The sequence below is a fragment of the Crocodylus siamensis genome, chromosome 8 (genome assembly GCF_052110815.1).
Source record: "Crocodylus siamensis isolate JL-2025a chromosome 8, ASM5211081v1, whole genome shotgun sequence".
Lineage (NCBI taxonomy): Eukaryota > Metazoa > Chordata > Crocodylia > Crocodylidae > Crocodylus > Crocodylus siamensis.
In genome coordinates this window covers 39081235-39100966 of record NC_143402.1, presented here as the reverse complement: position 1 = coordinate 39100966, position 19732 = coordinate 39081235, and the positions used below count along the sequence as shown (strand labels likewise).

Below are 19732 nucleotides of genomic sequence, written 5' to 3'. Positions count from 1 at the left end.
TCCAGGTTGAGAAGGACCCATCCGCTACCACCCTCTGGGTGCGGCCCACCAGCCAGTTGGCGACCCATTTGACTGTGTGGGTGTCTACACCACAGCCCCCCAGTTTCTTAATGAGAACGGGGTGAGAGACAGTGTCGAATGCCTTCCGGAAGTCCAGGAAGACTATGTCCACTGCTACCCCTGCGTCTAATGATCTGGTGATCTGATCATAGAAGGCCACCAGGTTGGTCAGACAGAACCTGCCACTGATGAACCCATGTTGGTTGCCCCTAAGTATGCAGTCCCCCGCTGGCCCCTCATGGATGTGTGCCAGCATAATTTTCTCAAACAGCTTGCCTAGGATCGAGGTAAGACTAACTGGCCTATAGTTTCCTGGGTCCTCCTTCCTCCCCTTTTTGAAGATGGGAACCACATTGGCCCTTTTCCAGTCCTCTGGGACCACACCAGAGCACCATGAGTGCTCATAAAGCCATGCCAGGGGTCCTGCAATGACCTCGGCCAATTCCTTTAGGACTCTAGGGTGGAGATCGTCTGGGCCGGCTGACTTGAACACATCCAGGCCCTCCAGAAGCTCCCTAACTAGTTCCTCGCTAACCTTTGGCCCAGGTGTGCCTCCCCTGGGGCCCGAGGGGGGCCCAGCAGGGAGGTGGCTGTTCTGGTCCCTACTTAGGAAGACAGAGGCAAAGAAATCATTAAACATGTTAGCTTTGTTGTCTGGTGTGACGACCAAATTTCCCAACGCATCCTGCAAGGGCCCCACGTTACCTGGGGCCTTCTTTTTTCCCCCTGTGTATTTAAAAAAGGACTTCTTATTGTTCTTAATCTGAGAAGCTAGTCCTAATTCCATCTCTGCCTTGGCCTTCCTAACTGCCCTCCTACAACCCTGAGCGACTGCAGAATAGTCATCCCTGGTGATGACCCCTTCTTTCCATTGGGTATATGCCTCCTTTTTAGCAAGGAGACATTCCCAGATGCTTTTAGTGAGCCATGGAGGCTTGTGTGCCCTCCTGCTCCCTTTGATCCTCGTTGGGATGACCTTCCTTTGGGCTTAGAGGATCGCCTCCTTAAGGAGCGACCACTCTCCTTGGACACCTGGCTCCCCTCCCCTCTGGGACCTCAGCGCATCCCCAAATATCCTCCTTAGCTCATTGAAGTTTGCCCTCCTAAAGTCTAGGGCTGCTGCCTTACTGCATGCCTTTGCCACCTTGCACTGGATGGTAAATTCCAGCAGGCGATGATCACTTTCCCCCAGGTGGTCGAGCACTCGCAGACCCCTCACCAGGTCATCACCCATGGCCAGCACTAGGTCCAACAAGGATGAGGCCAGGCAGTGTGGTGCCCCTGGCTCATTCTGTACCTGCTGCAAAACTTCTGCTTCACCATCCAGCATCTGCTCTACTCCCAGGGCAGATGCTTCTTGCAAAATGGTTAGTGGTCTGAACACCTTCATGCTGCAGCGCTGGGCACTTCAGCAGCTGCCTGTTACTGTCCAACACTCTCCAGGTCATTCTAAAGACACAGATTAGAGATATGGGGATACATCTACCTGCCCAGTTCCTTGTATCTGTAGTCCTGACACTGACAGGGACTATGCTGGTAGGCTGTGAGCTTCTACCAAGCAGTGCCCTGGCATTGACAGGCTGAGGCAACAGCAGTGGAAGGTTCCTCAAATCAGTGCCTTTGTCCATGCTAGAGATGTCTAGCTCTGAGAACACCAGCCCTTCAATGCCCCAGAAAGCCCTACTCCCTGCCCACCTTGTACAACCCAAAGGCACATGCTGTGGCAGTCCTGGCTGTCAGGGAGGGGGTTATAGCCTGCTAACCTCCCTCCTCTCCCCAGGTTGGTTTCAGGGAAGGAGGAGATCAAGTCAGCCTCCAGGGGTGTTGCCCAGCCCATGTCCCCCTCGGATTTTCTGGACAAGCTCATGGGCCGAACATCGGGGTATGATGCCCGGATTCGACCTAACTTCAAAGGTAACAAGAGCCTCCAAGCTTGCAAACCTCAAAGCAACCCAAACCCAGGGCTCTCAGAGGTGCTGTCTGCAAGAAGGGTAGGAGGGCAAGTAAAGACAATGCTCCTCTCCCTGCCCCACAGGCCCCACTGCTCCAGCCTGGGGATCCTCTATACCCAATACGGCCAGTGCCCCCCGCCACTCCAGCCTTGCAGCCTTCAGCTACTCCAGCCTGGGCATGCCCTATGTCCCTGGTCCTATTAATGTAGTTAATATCACACTAGTGTCTAGTGGCCTCCACTAAGATCAAGACTCAATCGCGATACAGGCTGGGCAGACACAGGGTCAGGTCATCCTTACCCATAATGCCCATGAGCTAAGAAGACAGAACAGACAAAGGGACATGGGGAGGCAGAGGCACAAGAGAAAGGAAGTGACTTGTAACCTGAGTGCTGATTTCGTGGCCAGTTCCATGTTCCATGCAGAAACACAGAGCTCAAGTACCTGCAATTTTAAATGGACCAATGGGTGGGACAGAAACCCACATTCCCATAGGTATATTTGTTAATGCAAGGGGGGAGGGAGGAGGGAGGATCCAGCACATGTACAAGCTTATCCATATATGTATCCATCTATACAAGTGAATGTGTGTGTATGAAAGTATAACAGGGTGTCTGAACATGCATTTACCCCTGTGAGTAGATATGGTCTTGGCATGTCTACATGTGTCATGGGTTACTTTGTGGACGAATGACTGTGTGCGCCTGGGTGCAGATGGGACAGCAGTAGCTTAACTTTCATCTTGTCACCAGCTGCTGTAGGGAGGTTTTGTGTTGTCTGGTTGTTTCCCAGGCCCACCCGTCAATGTGACATGCAACATCTTCATCAACAGTTTTGGCTCCGTCACAGAAACCACAATGGTAAGAGCTGCACCATTGGTGCCTCCCTCCTTTCCCAGCCCCTTCCCATTCCCCCAGAGCTTCAGAGGAGGTTGGCAGGCTGAGCACTGTGCACTGAGCACTGTTCTTCCTTGCTCCAGGTCTTGGGATGTGAAAACTCCAGTGGCCTCAGCATTTGGTCCTGGGTGGCAGACCCATCCTAGTATGAACCAGAGGGTTCCCTCAAACCCACCTCTAGTGTTAATCCTGTGGTTGTTGTGGAGACCCAGTGCCTCTGGCACTGAAAGACTCATAGGGAAGATGCGGGGTGCTTGCGGGGCAAGAGGCCTGAACAATGCAGGGTGGTTGGGGTGGGGTGGAGGAATGGCAGGAACCTCATAGGGTCAGGAGAGTTGAATGGACAAGAAATCTTGTAAGGAAGGAAACAAGTGACAAGTGGAGGAGGCACTGAATGATGGCAAAAAGTGAAAGCAGGAGCCCCCTTGGAAGGGGAAGCCCTTGAGGAAGATGGGCAGGAGAAGGGCAAAACAAAAATCACCATCAGCCCCTTCCACAGACAGGTCTTGCTGCTCTGTCTTGGCTCCTATAGAAATTACTTATCCCTTATGTGGCAGGCAACCCAGCTGACCCCATGGGTACTACACATCCATCCTGATATGCGGTATGGAGGCCAGCCAACTGCACCTGCTGGCTCCCACACCAGGGCTCACCCCAAGGACCTAAGCTCCCTGAGATATGCCAAGCAGCAGGAGCCCAAGGGCCTCATCATTTGGTTAGATCTGCTGACTGGCTTTCAAATTAGACCTTAATGTGAGACCTGGCTGACTGCTGGTCACTGAAGGTCCTGTGGTCCTTTGTAAATGCAGGAGGATCCTCCTCTTTGCAGTGAGGCCGACTCCAGAGAGTGTTCAGCCTGATAGAACAGGCGCCAGAAAAATCATAAAACCAATCCTCAAATCCTTGGTCTGTCTTTACATGCTGGGCCTGGTTTTTGATTGCTGAAGTCCTCTGCTCGGCCCATGTGACACTGGAGGGAGCATGAGGCATAGCAGCTGCTGTGGGAGCTGTGTCCCAGGGAAAGTAACCTGCTACAAGTCTGAATGTTGGCATGTGTCCCACCCACAGAGTGACATGGAATGCAAAAGGAAGAGGGCTGGCTGCAGGAGACAGGGAAGTGGGGCAGGCAGCTAGTGAGAAGGGCAGGGCTGGAAACTGTGTTAGGGCTAAAGTCATTGCTAGACTGATGCCAGTATGGGCCAAAGTCCCCTAATGGTAAAATCCAGTAACACTGCCCGTGTCCCAGCCAGAGGCCCCTGTGCAGTCCCTAGTACTTGGTTTCCCAGTCACACAATACTCCATGTTTTGTTAACCAAATGTGACATGGCAGTAGTCAGGGCTGCAGGACAGAGATCTACGCTGAGCAAGCCAAGACCAGCATTACATCTCTAGACACCTGTGTTTGTCCAACAGCAGCCACCAGCCCAAGAGGTCACACCACTCCCCATCTCTTTGGCTGCCTCTTCCCCAGTCCCACTCATCCTGCTGCCCCCTAGGTCTCCAGTCATGGAGGGCACCTGGAGGAGGAACCAACCCCACTCCCTCACCAGCTATGATGTGTGCCCCTCTTTCCCTAGGATTACCGAGTGAATGTCTTCCTGCGCCAGCAATGGAACGACCCCCGCCTGGCCTACAGGGAGTACCCAGATGACTCACTGGACCTGGATCCCTCCATGCTAGACTCCATATGGAAGCCAGATTTGTTTTTTGCCAATGAGAAGGGAGCCAACTTCCATGAGGTCACCACCGACAACAAGTTGCTGCGCATCTTCAAGAATGGCAACGTGCTCTACAGCATCCGGTACCAGCTGGGGGTCCTGAAGGGTGGTGGGTAATGCAAGTGTCCTTCAGGGAAAAGTGGGAGGGGGTTGAGAACAACTCCAGCAATGCCTGACACAAAATGTGTAACCTGCAGGCTCCATACATGTCTTCCCAGTGGCTAGTATCCTACTAATGCTACCACCAATGGAATTGCTTCTTTAGCACAAGTGATGCAGGCCTGTGCTTGGATTGCTGAAAGTCCACATAGACTGCTCATGGTGAGGGAGTCACCACACCTAGACTTAGTAGGGAAGTCTGTGCCTGCTGTTAGCCCTGGGCTACCAGCCCAGCCCTTCTTTCCCCTCACATTATGGTGCTGCTCTTGAAGACAGCAGGGAGACTCCCCAGAATGTCAGGCTCCAACAAACCTACGCCTTTCTGTCTGCTTCTCCCAGGCTGACATTGATCCTCTCCTGCCCCATGGATCTCAAGAACTTCCCCATGGACATCCAGACGTGCACAATGCAGCTAGAGAGCTGTGAGTACCTGAAAGCACAGGGCCACAGTTGACAGGGCATTGCTCATGCAAGGCAGGTGTGAGGGCATGTCCCTTCAGCTCTCCAAGACCCCCCTCCTCCCCCCTCCTATTTGCTTATCTGTTCCCAGCAGCAGCAGGGGAAGGCAGCAAACATGGGTGTCTGGTGCCTCTTGAGTCAATGGTGGGGGCATCCCCCAGCAGCTGATCCCACTGGCCATGGGGGAGCCGATCTCACTGACCATAAAAGTGGTCGTGCCACTTCTGGAAGCAGCGCAGCCACTTTTGCTGATGACCTCGCTCCCTAGCCAGCACTCGCAGGGGAGGCCCTGGTGCTTCTGCCTGCCCCACTGTCTGCCGGCTAAACAGGGAGTGTGGCCTGATAGGGCATGTACTGGTGCTCTCAGGGGGTGCACATGCACCCCCATGCACCCTGTACATGTCACCCCTGCCAGCAGATCTGGCTTTCCCACAGCCTTGCTTAATGTGGGACTGAGGAGCTCAGGCAGCAGGAGTGAGGGGTACTTTTTCAGTGCCCTGGGGCTGTCATAAGGGCACAGCAGGCCCACTTTGCCCATGCACACTGACACCTATCCCATTCCCCTCGCTTGTGCCTGTGGAGGCTGCCAGGGAGAGAAGGAAGCAGGGGTGACAATGGAGTGGGGAGGGAAGAGAGATGAATGGGGACAGCAGAAGGAGAAGTGGAAAGAAGGGGTGAATGGTGGTAAAAATGGAGGGGGAGGGGGCATGCGGAGATGCAGCAAGGGGAACAGCAGGTAAGAGAAGGGAAAGGGGAAACTGATCAGTGATCAGCCATGGGGATACTGGGATCCTGACCCTGTAGTCAAAGCATCCCACACTTGGGGAAGGGGCGTTCCACATAACAGCCATTGAGAGGCTGAGGACAGGGAGGGGATGTGATAGATAGGCCCTGAACTGTGTACAAGCCCCTGGTAAGAGACCACAGCTGGTAGAAAAACCTGCGTGTGTGACTCCAGTGCTGTGCATGCCAGAGTGACTGTGAGCACCAGCATGTGTCCGTGGTGCAGTATCTAGAGTCTCTGTGAGCACATAGCTCCCAATGTGCACAGTGCATGAGGGCAGGTTTGCTTGCCAGCACATCTGCCACTGTAGGAATCCCTGTGGCTGCTGCCTCTCTGGGCACAGTGTGCACTCAGTTATGACTGCTGCTGCATGTGTGTGCAGGAGCCTGCTGGTGCCTGAGGCAGGGTGGGCTCATGGACACACATTTTTATTTCCTCACCAAACCTTCACCTGGAGCTTCTGAGACATGAATGCCTGGACATTGCAGACCAGCTTGCAGACAGCATTCCAGCACCCCTGGCTAGGCAGGGCAGATCCCACCTCCATTCAGATAGCCTGCAGGAGTTGCCCACTGTGCCAAGTCCTTTACTGCTACATGGGCTAAATATCAGTGGGGAAGTCCTTTGTCAGCACCCTGTAGTATAGAGACTCAGAGACAGCAGTACAGAGCAGCCTCAGACCTACTTCTCCAGCACCCTCCCTTTTTAGAGCCACCCAGAGGTTTCCTGTCATTCCAGCAATCCTGTCTCATCTCTTGCTTGTACTCCAGTTGGCTACACCATGAATGACCTGATATTTGAGTGGCTAGAGGACCAAGAAGCTGTCCAAGTGGCAGAAGGCTTGACACTCCCCCAGTTCATTCTGAGGGATGAAAAGGATCTGGGATACTGCACCAAATACTACAACACAGGTGAGCGCCCAGCAGGACCATACCCCTGCAGCATCAGAGCACAGGTGAATTGCACCTCACCACTGGCAACAGAGGGGACTTAGAGGAAGTTCCAGTTGGGAGCAAGAGAATAATTCTGAGTTGTAAAACACCTTCAGTAGGAAGAATGTGAGGGAGGAGAGAGCAGGGGACACATCCCTGAGTTATAACTTGTCCAGGACAGCAGGGCTCACACACTGGGCCCTTTAAGGATCACACCTAGTCCAGGCCTTGGGGTAGCATCTTTCCAGAGTCTCAGCATGTGTGCCAGGTTCTCAAGAGTCTTGAAAGCTTCTTGATGATGGTCAGGTCATCATAAGCTTTCTAAGGGTTGCCCAGCCCTTGGGATTGTTTTTGCTGATGTGCTCTAGGCCTTTCCTCGCAGGCAAGTTCACCTGCATCGAGGTGAAGTTCCATCTAGAGAGGCAGATGGGCTACTACCTGATCCAGATGTACATTCCCAGCCTGTTGATCGTCATCCTCTCCTGGGTCTCTTTCTGGATCAATATGGATGCCGCGCCTGCCCGGGTAGGGCTGGGGATCACAACTGTGCTGACTATGACCACTCAGAGTGCGGGATCCCGGGCCTCCCTCCCAAAGGTCAGTGGCTGGGGGGGTTGTTTTCTTTTCTGTGATGTGGCAAACTGCAAAACTGCTGACAGCTGCAGACAGAGAAACTGCCACTGGAATGGGGGTGAACTGCAAGTCATGATAGAGGGGAACCAGCAGACTGCATGTGGAGCCCAATCCTGAAGCTGCAGGTTAGCTGGGAGGGGCACTGTAGTCATGTACAAAACTGAGGTATTCGTGTACAACACTGAGGTATTTCAGCCCTGAAAGAACAGGTTGGTTTGCAGCTAAGGATCAAGGAGCCTGGATAGGGATGAGCATGAGATGGTCCCTCTTCCCCAGCAGTGCAATGCCTTGTGCAGCCTGTGGTCATGTGCTCCTTGTTGTATTGTGCAAATGAAGGTGCTTCAATTTTTGCCTTCCTCCTGCCATGAAACCTCCCTTTTGGCCAGGCCTGCAGCTGCCAACACACACAGCCCACCTGCTCATGAGAACTATTTATAGTTTCCTAATTCAGGAGAAGGATTCTTCTTCCTGCATCCAGTGTGTCTGGAAAATGACACTATGGCTTCTCCATGGCCTTATTAGTCACATAACCACATGCACAGAGAGAAAACAAATGCCAGTAAATCGAGGATTGCTCTAAAACTGCCTAAGTGAAAGAACTGAAGATGCCTCACTCAGGTACAGAGAGGGGCAATAGGCAGTAGGAGTGGGCAGGTCACTATTGTCCAAAGAACCTAGGGTATAAGTAGAACACGTGGATTCCTGGGCCTGCGTGTTTTAACCCCAGTAGAAATTGTTGCCTTTAAAACAAATAAACAGTCTTATGGGTGCACTTGCAACCCTGGCACTGAACCACTGAGAGTGAAATTGGTAATAAACTTCTGAGACTCGCTTCCTTGATCACAAGCATCCAAGTGGAAAGACATGCAAAGAGGGCACAGACAGGCAGAAAAACAGACAGGCTGGGAAGGAGGTTCCCACTCCTTCCTATCTGAGTAATTAAAGGGCAGTTAGCAACTTAAGAAAGGAAAAAAAAACTTTGCTTGAACTCCAGGCAGGATTTATAATGAACTCAGCCCTGTCAGTGCTGGTTTGGTGGGGAGTTCAAAATCTCGCTCCCTGTTATTTTAAAGCTGATGGCATCAAGGTTTTGTAAGGGATTTAAAATGGGTGTATCTGTCTTTCGCTGAGGACAGGGTTATTCTGAAGGCTCTTCTTCTCCCTGCTCTGATGTGATGATGAGAACCAGCTGTGGTTTATTTAACACTGGAGGGACTGTGTTGCCCTCACTGAGATTGGAGCTCTGTTGACTTGATGCTGCACAGGCACACAACAAGGGGGACACTGCCCCACAGAGCAGGAATAGGCAGCGGAGGACACCACTAGCTAATCAGTCCTGCCAGATGGAGGCTTCTGCCTTGAGTACAAGTTAAATGTCCTAGAAGCCCTTGTCCTGCTGCCTGCTCCTTTAGCATAAAACTATTGCAAAGACCTGCAAGACTAGTGGTCTCTGCTCAGTGGTGTTTGAGAGTGGAATAGCAGCAGATGCTGCAGGTCAGGATCAAGGGGTGTTGGCAGAACTCTTTGGAAAGCCCAGGACTTGGGATCTCCAGAAGCAGGACGGAAGTGTGAAGGTGAAGTTCATTTGGCCCCTGCCTGGTCATAAAGGGGATGAACAGCCCTTCTTCTTAATCAACCCTAGAACTCACTCTTCAGCCTTAAGCAAAGGAATGAACCAGAGTACTTACACCCCAGGAGTGAGCGGGGTCTTGGTGCAGTCAATGCAAGGGAGACTGCTCATCTAGCAGCATAGGGCAGCAGGGAGCTAGAGCTGGCCAAACCTTGCAGCAATCAGCACTGATGGGGAGTGAGACCTTCCTTATCCCTGGCAGCTCAGTGGCTCAGAACGAGCATCACGCGGTGGAGGGCTGAGAGAACAGAGCCCTGCTGCCCTTCTCCTTCTTGGCAGGGCTTCAGGGGGCTCAGGGAAGTGGGGAAAGCAAGGACAGGAGTTGAAAGCTGCTCTATATTAATAAAAGCAGGAGCTAAGAGAAGGCAGAGGAGTGGAAAATGTGTAAAGTGCTGCCTAATTGATTTTCTCTTTCCCTCTTGTCATGACCCATTGCTGGTAAAGAAGCTCCTGAGCGAGACATGGCTGGCACAAATCAGTGACAGGTGCCCTTCCCCATCTCTCAAAGGGCCACCTCACTAGGACAGCTCCTAAAAAGGGCAGGACAGCACTGCCCTCCCTTCCTGAGCATAGTCCTCCCTGTGGGGCAGAAGAGAGAGATTAGCATGTGGGGAGGGACTGGAGTGAGAACAGGGGCTGAAAAAGCAGAAGGGAGAGACTCTGGATGAGTGAGTACTTTGGGAGGCCTGGCATCAGGGGCTGCCCTCATCCCTGCCAGCTGGGCATTGCTGCCATGTGTTGCCTGATGCCTCACAACCCACCTGGCCCCTGGATTCTGCAGGTCTCGTACGTGAAGGCCATAGATATCTGGATGGCAGTGTGCCTCATCTTCGTCTTTGCTGCCCTGTTGGAGTATGCGGCTGTCAACTTTGTCTCGCGCCAGCACAAGGAGTTCATGCGGCTGCGCAGGAGGCAGCGGCGCCAGAGGATGGTGAGTCCCCTGCTCCGGCACAGGCTTCAGGGAGGCTTGCCTCCTGCCCCACTACGGAGCTGACCATAGCGGAGGGACACTCACAAGCAGGGGTCTCTGTTCCCAAGTGCACGTCATTAACCGGGGCCTTCCTGGGTTCAAAGCAGAACCACCCAGAGCTTCTGCTCCAGGGAGCCATGAGCCCAGGACAGCTCAGTGAACTGTCTCCTGTCTCTGGTGACCTAACAGGATGAAGCTTGGGAAGCTCAGCAATCCTGTAGCCCAGTGCCAGGCTGGGAGCAGATGCCTGCCTTCAAAAGAAAACTGGTGTGGCATCAGACTGGGACTTGGAGCAGGCCTAAGCCCCAGTAACTGGGTCCATTTGAAGCCTTTACTTTGACATGAAATCAGGGGAGATGGTGGGATGCCTGGGACCTGATAGCATCTCATTCCTGCCAACAGTGGTCCACGTGATCCCAGGTCTGAAAAGAGGGCTGCATGTGTTCATGCACTGACCAGGTCAAGCCAGGGCTGGGAACCAGCAGCTCAGCCCTGAAGGTCTTGCTGCCCTCCACAAGGGCTTTCTGGGGCTAATCCAGCTTGCACAAAGACCAAGGAAAAATTTACCTTTGGCTGAGGTAGGGCCAGGTCCATGTGGAGAGGAAGCCCAAAGTAGCAGTAGCTCTGGCCTAGGTGCTAGACATGATGCCTACCCTGCCCCTAGACACTTGTACAAACGGGAGGATAACACCTCTGCTAGGCTTTTGAATGGACTGGATGTATAGTCCTCTGAGATCTCCCATGGGGACCCCAAGCCTGGGCCAGTGGACACCAGGTAGCCTCCCTCCTCCAGCAGGAAACCCCATTGCTCTCGCTGCTGGAAGGGGGCTGGAAAATGTCCTCTCTCACCGCTGCAAGCAGTCCCAAGGCCACAGTTACTGGTCCATTGTCATGGCAACAGAAGGTACACCGCTGATCAAAAGTCAGGGCAGCAAGTGTGCTCTCAAAGTGCAGCAGCATCTGCATTTTGGTTGCCTAGTGACAGGGCCCAGACAGGGTCTGCTTGTTTGTATTGGGAGTTGTAATCTGAAGTGAAGGGTCCCCTGGCTGTACACACCTGAGGCTGGGGAGCATCCATATATCAGACCCATATGCTGCCTCTCACAACAGAGGCCAGAAACCCCAGCCAGACCGGAGCACGAGCCTCACCACGTCTGCGCCAAATGGAGCTGTGCCAGCTCCAACACCAGCCCTCACCTCTGCGGCTGCTTCCACAGAGCCAGCTCTGACCTTGCTCTGCCTGTCCAGGCAGGGGCTGAGCCCATGCCCCTTCCCGGCAGTGAGAGCAGCCCCTGCCTGTAGTCTGCCAGGAGCTGGGTCAAGCTCTGAATCTGGGCAGGGAGCATAAACAGGTGGAAGGAAGGGGCACAACATCATGTCAGAGGATGCTGCAGCCAGCAAGCGAGGCGGGGAGCCTGGAGGGCAGGGCTGCAGGGCAGGTGCTTCGCAGTCCTCCTGCTCAGTTTGTCACCAAGTTCCATTTCCCTCTTCCTAGTGGCCTCATTAGGTTCCTAGGGAGCTTGCAGTGACCTCTAGTGGATAATGTATTAGTGGCAGGCTTCAGGCCCAAGGTAAGGCTCCCTGGAGGCAAGCAAGTTCAGGCCACTCTGAGGCTGCTGCCCTCAGCACTTTCAGGTCAGAGGATGCATTTTACACACACTGGGCATAAACGCACCACTCAGTTGGCAGGGCAGAATGAGATCTCAAGTGCATCAGCCCCAAGCTGTCAGTGAGCCCTGCAACAGGATGGGGACCCACAGCTCCCATTACAGCCAATGTGAGACCAGAGCACCCAGTCCCTCACAGACAGAGGAATTTGGTCTGCCTAGCTCCTGGCACCATGGCCACCTGCTAGGGCTCGGCCCTGAACTCTCATCCATGCAGACAGCTGTGGAAGCGCTGGGCTGCAAGAGGGGCTCTCCTCCACATCCTGCCACTTCATTCCCCTCTTCCCCACATCACAGGGACCCCCCTCACCCTATCCACTCTACCTTCTGTCACTGGGCTCTGTGCTCAGGCTTTGGTGCTCTGGCTGGCAGAGCCATCAGTCCCCCACTTTCCCATTTGTTTGGTCAGAACTGTGGGGTGTAGAAGGGTCTGGCCAGCCAGACCCCAGCCCAGCCTGGAGCAGCTGAGTGGCCTGTGCAGCAGCAAGCTTGCCTACAAAGCACCCTCTACATCCTGCAGCCCCAGTTCCAGTGTAAAAGTGCATCAGCTACTCTCCTCCTGTCCCACGTTCCACCATGGCTCAGTCCATTCTCTCCACCTGGTATCCATTCACTATGCCCCCACAAACCTCCTATCTACACCTCCTTCCATGGAAATGTGGCACAGGCTTTTTTGCTGAGGATTGGTGCATCAGAGGCCTAGCACTCCAGCCCAGCAGAGTGCGTCCAGCATGAACGTTCAGACATTAGGATGGGTACACAGATGGTTCTGTTTCAGTTTAAATGATGGGCAGTGTTATATAGTGGTTAGGACATGGCAGGAGTCCATAGGTTCTAATTGCAGCTCAGTCACTGTGTCATTATCTGCCCATGGGCAAAACACCACTCGTCAGGGTCTCAGCTCTGCTTTCTGAAAAGGGAGAGTAATGATACCCTCCTCACAAAGCAGCATTACTTAGAAGATGTGTCAATGATTCAAAGAGTGAGATGGCCCATCTGCAGTACTGGGGTTATGTTTATAGAATATTATTTATTGCACCGTTCTGTTGGGGGTCTCCAAGCATTTCATCAGGGGATCTCAGGCTGTGTTTCTGCTGCAATGAAGGGCGTTCTTGATTCAGATCAGAACCACAGGAGGCCAGCCATGGGCAGTTGAACCTAGACGGGAACCTGAAGCTGTGCTCAAGCTTTCTCTCTGGGTTTACAACCCATGCTGCCTTGTCTTAGTTGCTCTTTAAACAAAAGTTAATTAATGTGGGTTGGCCATGTTAGATGTGGCAGACGTAGCCCAGGAAGTCAAGGATCTTGCCCAAAGCCATACAGTGAGACAGTGACAGAGCCAGGGATAGTCAGAAGGGAAACTCTTTGTGTTGACTGCCTGCCATTGAGTGCTTTGGGGTCAGAGGAGGATTTGAGGTAACAAGATGAAGACAGGTCCTCAGTGCCCAGAAGAGATGGGAGACTCCCTGCAGCAATGCATTCATTCCCTGTTGTCAAAGGGACACAGCTCAGCACAGTAGTGATATGTGTGCTGTGTGGAGAACTCCCATCAGGTGAAGCCGGGTAGGACAGGTGGATGCAGGTAAATAGTGCGGTAGCCCAACTGCTGGACCCAATACAAAAGCAACAAGCCTACTGTGTGGGACAGCAGGGCAGCACAGGTGGTATCTCTGGGGCTGGGATCGAGGTTATACTCTGGCAGGTCAGAGCAGAATGGGGCTTTTCTGGGTGGGGTCAGGACTGTTGCCGATGAATTTGTAAGAGCTGCTCTAGGGCTCATGGGGGCTCTCAGAGGCACCGTTCCAGGAGTTTTACTGTCAGGTGGAGTCAAGCAGCTTTCTTTGCTGCTGATGACAATCATTTTAGCCCAGGACACTGCTCTGTTGCTTCCCCTCTGGGAGCTATTCCAAGTCCTCTCTGCAGGGCTCTTGGCACCTGCAGCCATGGAAAGCCTCACCCTTTCAGCTCACCCCTGGCTGCCTGCCAGCTGCCTCACTGTATTCAGCTTCCCCAGCCCCCCCTGGACCTGACCCTTCCAACCACTTACTGGGCTCAGAATCCAGGGCTCCATAATTCAAAAGAGGTCATGACAGCAGTCGCATGCTGGACACTTGTGGTTTCCATTCTGCATAATCCCTCATCAGCATATTTTTTGCAGCCTCCAAGTAGGTGCTGTCCTTTAAGTGAAAGGCAAGCTAGGAATTCTGTGGTCTCTGTTGATGTTACTGAAGATTCAAGCCAGTGTTGCTGAGCGCAGAATTGGGTCTGGATGGCCACTCCTAATGGTCTGTCTGTGCTGTTGGAAGGGCTCATTATAGTGTTGTTCCTAGGTCTCCTGACAGGATTGAGTTAGATGCCAGCCCCTAACTGAAGCCAAAGTGCAGCTCCACTCTGAGAAGTATCTGTGCAAAGCTGGCACCTCCTTACTCAGTGGATCTCTGCTCCTCAGCTGCTGGAGAGGCAGAGGTGCTGATGGAGTGACTGAAGTCTGCATACTGCTTTTTGCTTCTGTTGGCCCTGCAGAGTCAGTAGACCAAAGTTGTAATGCCCTGGGGCTGGCTCCTGGGTTCAGGCATTGTGGACCAGAATAAAGCACCAGGACCTGCCATTTTCAGAGGGGCATCACAGCCTGGTTTCCAACTCCACTAGCTTTGCCTGTCAAAATTTGCAGTGATACAGATGGGCTGGTGACCAGACATCAGTAACCAGAAGTAGGGCAAAGGAATGAGTTGGAGTCTGTTACTCCTCATGCCTCCCCCCCTCCCCAGGATCTAATATATAACATCAAAGGAGGAATTCTCCCCCTGTCGCACTTCCTATGTGTCATTGAAACAGTAACCCACAGCCATAAAAGCCCTTTGGCTGGTCAAGGGTAAGGAGAAAAATGACCTCATTTCACCACTGAAGAGGACACTGCCTAGGTAGGCCCTCTTTGTCTTGCTTCCCCCTTTGCCTTCTTGAAGCTGCAACACACAGGTCTCACCCTGGACTTCTAGCCCTTATGACTGAAAAACATATCCAGCTGTAAGGCAACTGTAACCAACACAGCACGGTCTGCCTGAATCTGCAGGCAGCCTGAAAGAACACTGCTGAGAGGAGTTAACTGCTGTGGCCATCTCAAGAGGACTAGACATTTGAAGTCTGGTGGACAGCACACACTTGATGAACAGCAGTTTCCCTTATAAGTGTTCCCCTGGCAGCTCCAAATGCCTCTTCAATGCAAAAGTCCCCACCACACTTAAGAGTCTCAATGTGAGGTCAGCCAAAAGCAAAAAGTGAATAGCAAACACAGGAGCGAACAGGAAAAAGGGCTCGGGCTGCTGTGTTATTTGTGGTGTCTAATGGCTCATCCACACGTGCATTTTACACCAGTGGAAGCCCAGCTGTGTTGATGTAACAAGTCAGTGCCAATGTGCTACAGCTCTTTCCTTTGCTGTAACTGGTTTATCACTGTGGAGAGTTTTACTCCTGTTGGGATCAGGAATACTTTTGCACTGGAGTGAGTTACAGGGTAGTGATGTGTTCCAGTGGAGATCCTCCAGCTGCCTTCCCACACTGCTTTGGGCCACACCAAACCCACCTCTGCTGCTCCAGGGTCACAGTGAATCCAGACCTCACTCTTTTAACCTGCAGCTGCCACCAGCTTTCCAGTACCCTGAACCAGAGTGTCATGGATGGCAGGGACCTGGTTGCAGAATTTTAGCTCATTCCTGCTGACACAGCAGAGCCACAGCCTGGAGGGAAGAACTTTATTTCTAGCTACAAAGCCTACAATCTTCTGATTGCAGCAGCCCTTCCCAGCAACAAGCCAAGCCTCTGTAGATGACACACTCATTCAGGGACTAAGGCCACGTCCAAACTAAGCCCCAATCCTAGTGGTACAGACCTCAGCACATACAGGCAAAACTCCTATCATCCATGCCCTTTACTGGTTCAACTTACCCTGTTTTCCACCAGCTCCACAGGTGCTTAAAGCAGCTCTGCACATCTGCATTAGCCCCTAGCACAGCTGCCAATCGATAGCTGTAACTGGGATACAGCCTTAATGTACATGAGGCCTAAATAGAAATGCAAGTTCCAGGTTTGACCTCAGGGTTTGCTGATCCTCTTCCTGGAAGTGCAGGCTCCTTCAGTGAGGAGGGGAGTCAAACTTCATTCACTTCTGGAGCTTACAGGGAAAGCTGAGACTATGGTTTTAAAGGGCACAGGCTCTGTCTGGCTGTATAGCAGCCCTGCAACATATAATATTGTTCCCAGCCACCCCTCTCCCCTGGGACTTGCAGCCTACACTAAACCTAAAGAATGGCATAAATAAATCTCTGTAACAAGGGGGAGCTAATATCACTAATGTAACAGCTCCCTCCTTTCCACACTGGGAGGAACTTGTCTAGCAGACAGGTTAACCCTGTTAAAGAAATATCCCAGGCAGTGGGCCTGTGCGAATAGGGAAGTGTTCAATTCAGATTTGGATTCCACCAATTCAGAGGACAGTGATTTAATTTGGAGATTTGGATCATTGTCCCAAATCGATTCGGCTGGATTGGCTTCGTAAGATTTAGCACCGATTCAGAGAAATTCAGTGATTCAGCCAAAGACTAATGGGGAATCACTGAAATACCCATAACTTTGTCATTTTTGGGCAGATTTGGATGAAAACAGCAGGGACGGTAGCCCCTTCTAAGGGCACAAGGCCTGCCAAGTTTCAAGGAGATAGGTGCAGAGGTTTCTGGGAAACTGCACCTGAAACTGTTGAAAGCAGAACTCGTGACATGACTTTGTGCGTATGTTAAGGCGCAGCAGGATGAAAATCTGCAGGGATGGTAGTTGTTTCTATGTCTCTGCCCCAGAGCACTGTGATTGGAAGAGGACCCCAGGGGGCCCCAGTCCTTCCCTCCATGGCAGGAGCATGAGTGGCCCCATTTGCCTCTTTTCCCTTCCCTTCCTCTCCCCTCCACCAGCCTTGCTGCCATGGTCATTGCTTCCTAGCAGTGGCTTCAAGCCCCACTTCCTGTGGGCAGCAGCACCAAGGTGAGGTTGGGGGAGTGGTTCTTGACTGGCCCAGAGCCCATGAGTTTGTTTGCATAGGGCCCACTAAAGGGTTAATCCAGCCTTGTCTACTATCTCAGGACACAGACAAGTCTTTAAAGCACTGATGCCAAAGGCCTGTGCAGGACTCATGTAACCCTGGCCTTCCAGTCCTCTCCCCAGATGGATATGGACCCAGCAGTCGTTGGTGGGGCAAGGCAAAGAAGGTAGAAGTCACAGCTCCAAGTTGCCAGGGTGGGGCAAGCACTTGTATCATTTGTTTTCCTGGTGGTGTTGAGGTTGCACTCTTATGCATTTGAGCAGTATACCTGTGCTTTAATCTAGTTTTGTGGGGAAATAGAATACATAGGGATAGTGAGCTTGGGTGCACACTCACACAAACCTGTCCATCTCTGCCTGTGGGATGCACATATAGAAGCCACAGCTCTGATCTTCCAATGGGATCCATAGGCCCAGAAACAATCCTGATGGCTAAAAAAGGGCTCCCTGCAGCCAGATTTGTTAGCTTGACCCTTGTATTGTGCAAACCAGGCTTATCAATATGTATAATTATATTTAGTAGTTATATGTTACATGCCTGCACTAGTACCTGGAACATACACACAGAAATGTACACACACCTATGTCTGCCTATGGTGTATAGATGGAGCGTGAGTCATCAGTCACCTAATGTACCATGCTCATGCCGCACTCTTTGATGCCTGTCTCTGGGCAGTGACTGAACTCAATCGCTGTTTCCCTTTTTCTCTTGCCTGCATCTCTTCAGGAGGAGGAGATTGTCCGTGAGAGCCGGTTTTACTTCCGTGGCTATGGCCTCGGCCACTGTCTACAGGTGAAAGATGGAGGTGCCATAGAGGGTCCCAGCATCTACAGCCCTCCTCCCCCAACTCCACTCCTGAGGGAGGGAGAGACAATCCATAGGTGCTACATTGACAGAGCCAAGCGGATCGATACCATCTCCCGAGCTGTCTTCCCCTTTGCCTTCCTGGTGTTTAACATCTTCTACTGGATCATCTACAAAGTGCTGCGGTCTGAGGACATCCACCAGGCACCCTGATGATGGAGGAGGAAAGACATTAGACATGGAAGCTGCTCCCTCTTTTTTGTCTTGCGCTCACATTGCTGTGTGGGCTGACCCCTTCCCCCCAGCACCTGTCGGGACTCAAATAGCTTTGCCTGCACCTTGGTTCTCTCTGCCCCAGAACTCCCAGAACCAGCTGAGAAACCTGATCTGCCCTTCCAACCTGGACATACCACATCTACCAACACCCTAGCATGGTGTTAGGAGTCACTGCACTGCTAGAAGCAATGTCCTGCATAATCTAGACATGCTGTATCCCCAACACGCAGCATGGAGTTGTGAGGGCTCTACGCTGTAGTCATTCATAACCGGGACATACCCCATCCTTCTCTGCAGTGCAGTGCCCTCGGGGCCATGCTACTGCCTTCCATTGCCGAGACATGTTCAATCGACCAACACTTAATCAGCATGGTGCAATAATGGGGGATGTTTCACTGCTGGCAGCACTGTCATTCTTATATCCAACACCTTCCATCTTTCCAGTGCCTCAGCATGGCATGGGAGCTGCTTTGCTTCTGTGCTGCACAACCTGAAAGTGTGCCATCTCATGACACCACCCAAGTGGAGAGACAGAGCCACTATCCTCCATAACTCAAACGTGCCCAGCCCCTAAAGCTCCACCTGGGTGAAGGGGAGGCACTGTGATGCCAGAGGTGCCATAACATGCATATGGCACTTCTGCCAGTGGCCTAGCATGATGCAAGTGGGCCCTGTGTTGCTGGAAGCATTGTGCCCTGTATGCCTTCCACCTTCTCCACCTGGCAGCAACCTAGCATGGCAGTTGGGGGTGCTGTATTGCTACGAGTATTAAAGAGATCTTGAGCACTTCTTACACAACTGGCAAATACCATCATCCATTTGCGCTTGTAAACCAGGGCAAACAGCAGTGCAGCAATGAACACAAAGGGGTCAGACAACTTTTCCTCAAGTATTTTTTACCCAGAACTGTCTATCATCTAAAGAACTTTCTCCTATTAATAATAATCTCTTCTAAAGTCCTTGGCAATCTTGTCTCCTTGCTGTTTCCCTTGGTTCTGCATGGCCATGGGACAGAGACACTCACTGGGCTGAACCCCTTGATAGCATTTACAGCTTGAGGGCAAAACACATGGCCTTCCCCAGAAGGGCTGAGGAGATGAAGTCGGAAGGTAGATGGCTGCTAGGCTGAGAACACTGAATCTCAGCCTGCTCTGGAGAAGGTTCATTGTAAAGGAGAAGGCATCACTGGCCTGTCCCAGGGGCCATTTTTTTATTTTCCTTATTCCATGAGGTCTCCTCATTCTCTAGCCAATTCATTCCTCTCCTTCCCCAGGCACTCTCTCCCAATGATAAAGCAAGCATCAAGGCTTGTACCTTATATTGAGCCCATATATTGACCAGGTGCGAAGTGGAGGAGAAGGTTAAAAGAGTAGGAATAGATAATGGCCCAGTCCTGTAACTGGGGAACAGTCACTGGCTGCAGTGGGAATTAGTTGGGCTCACTGCCACAAGGGATGTGCGATAACTGTTTGCTACTGGCTCTGAGGGGGTGATGGGGCTTCTTGTCAAATTCCAGAGAGAAATGGGTCTCTGGACAGTGGCACCTATGGTCTCTTTTGAGGAGCTGCCATGAATGGTGGTGAGATCAGGATGGATCCTTCTGGGGTTGGAATAGGTGAAGGCATTTTTCCACCCTAAAGGGAGCAGGGAGGATAGGAGAAGGAAGGACTGGCTTTGCCCATCACCTCTCATTCCCCTCTTCAATA

The 19732-nt window shown here is 52.2% G+C and overlaps 1 protein-coding gene and 1 long non-coding RNA gene across 2 annotated transcripts in view; one reads left to right on the top strand and one right to left on the bottom strand.

The window, feature by feature from the left end:
- Positions 1–1869: 1869 nt before the first annotated feature.
- Positions 1870–17963, top strand: LOC149858293 (glycine receptor subunit alpha-4). Its single transcript, XM_090061466.1, has 8 exons — positions 1870–1974; positions 2805–2872; positions 4486–4709; positions 5125–5207; positions 6799–6939; positions 7343–7557; positions 10005–10154; positions 17673–17963. Exons 1-8 carry the CDS (start codon positions 1896–1898, stop codon positions 17961–17963), a joined length of 1251 nt encoding a protein of 416 aa, XP_089917592.1. The 5' UTR covers positions 1870–1895.
- Positions 17867–19732, bottom strand: part of LOC149858292 (uncharacterized) — a 52682-nt gene continuing 50816 nt past the window's right edge. The window contains exon 3 of the long non-coding RNA XR_016443994.1: positions 17867–17959. This is a non-coding gene — a long non-coding RNA (uncharacterized LOC149858292). The remainder of the gene's footprint in view (positions 17960–19732) is intronic.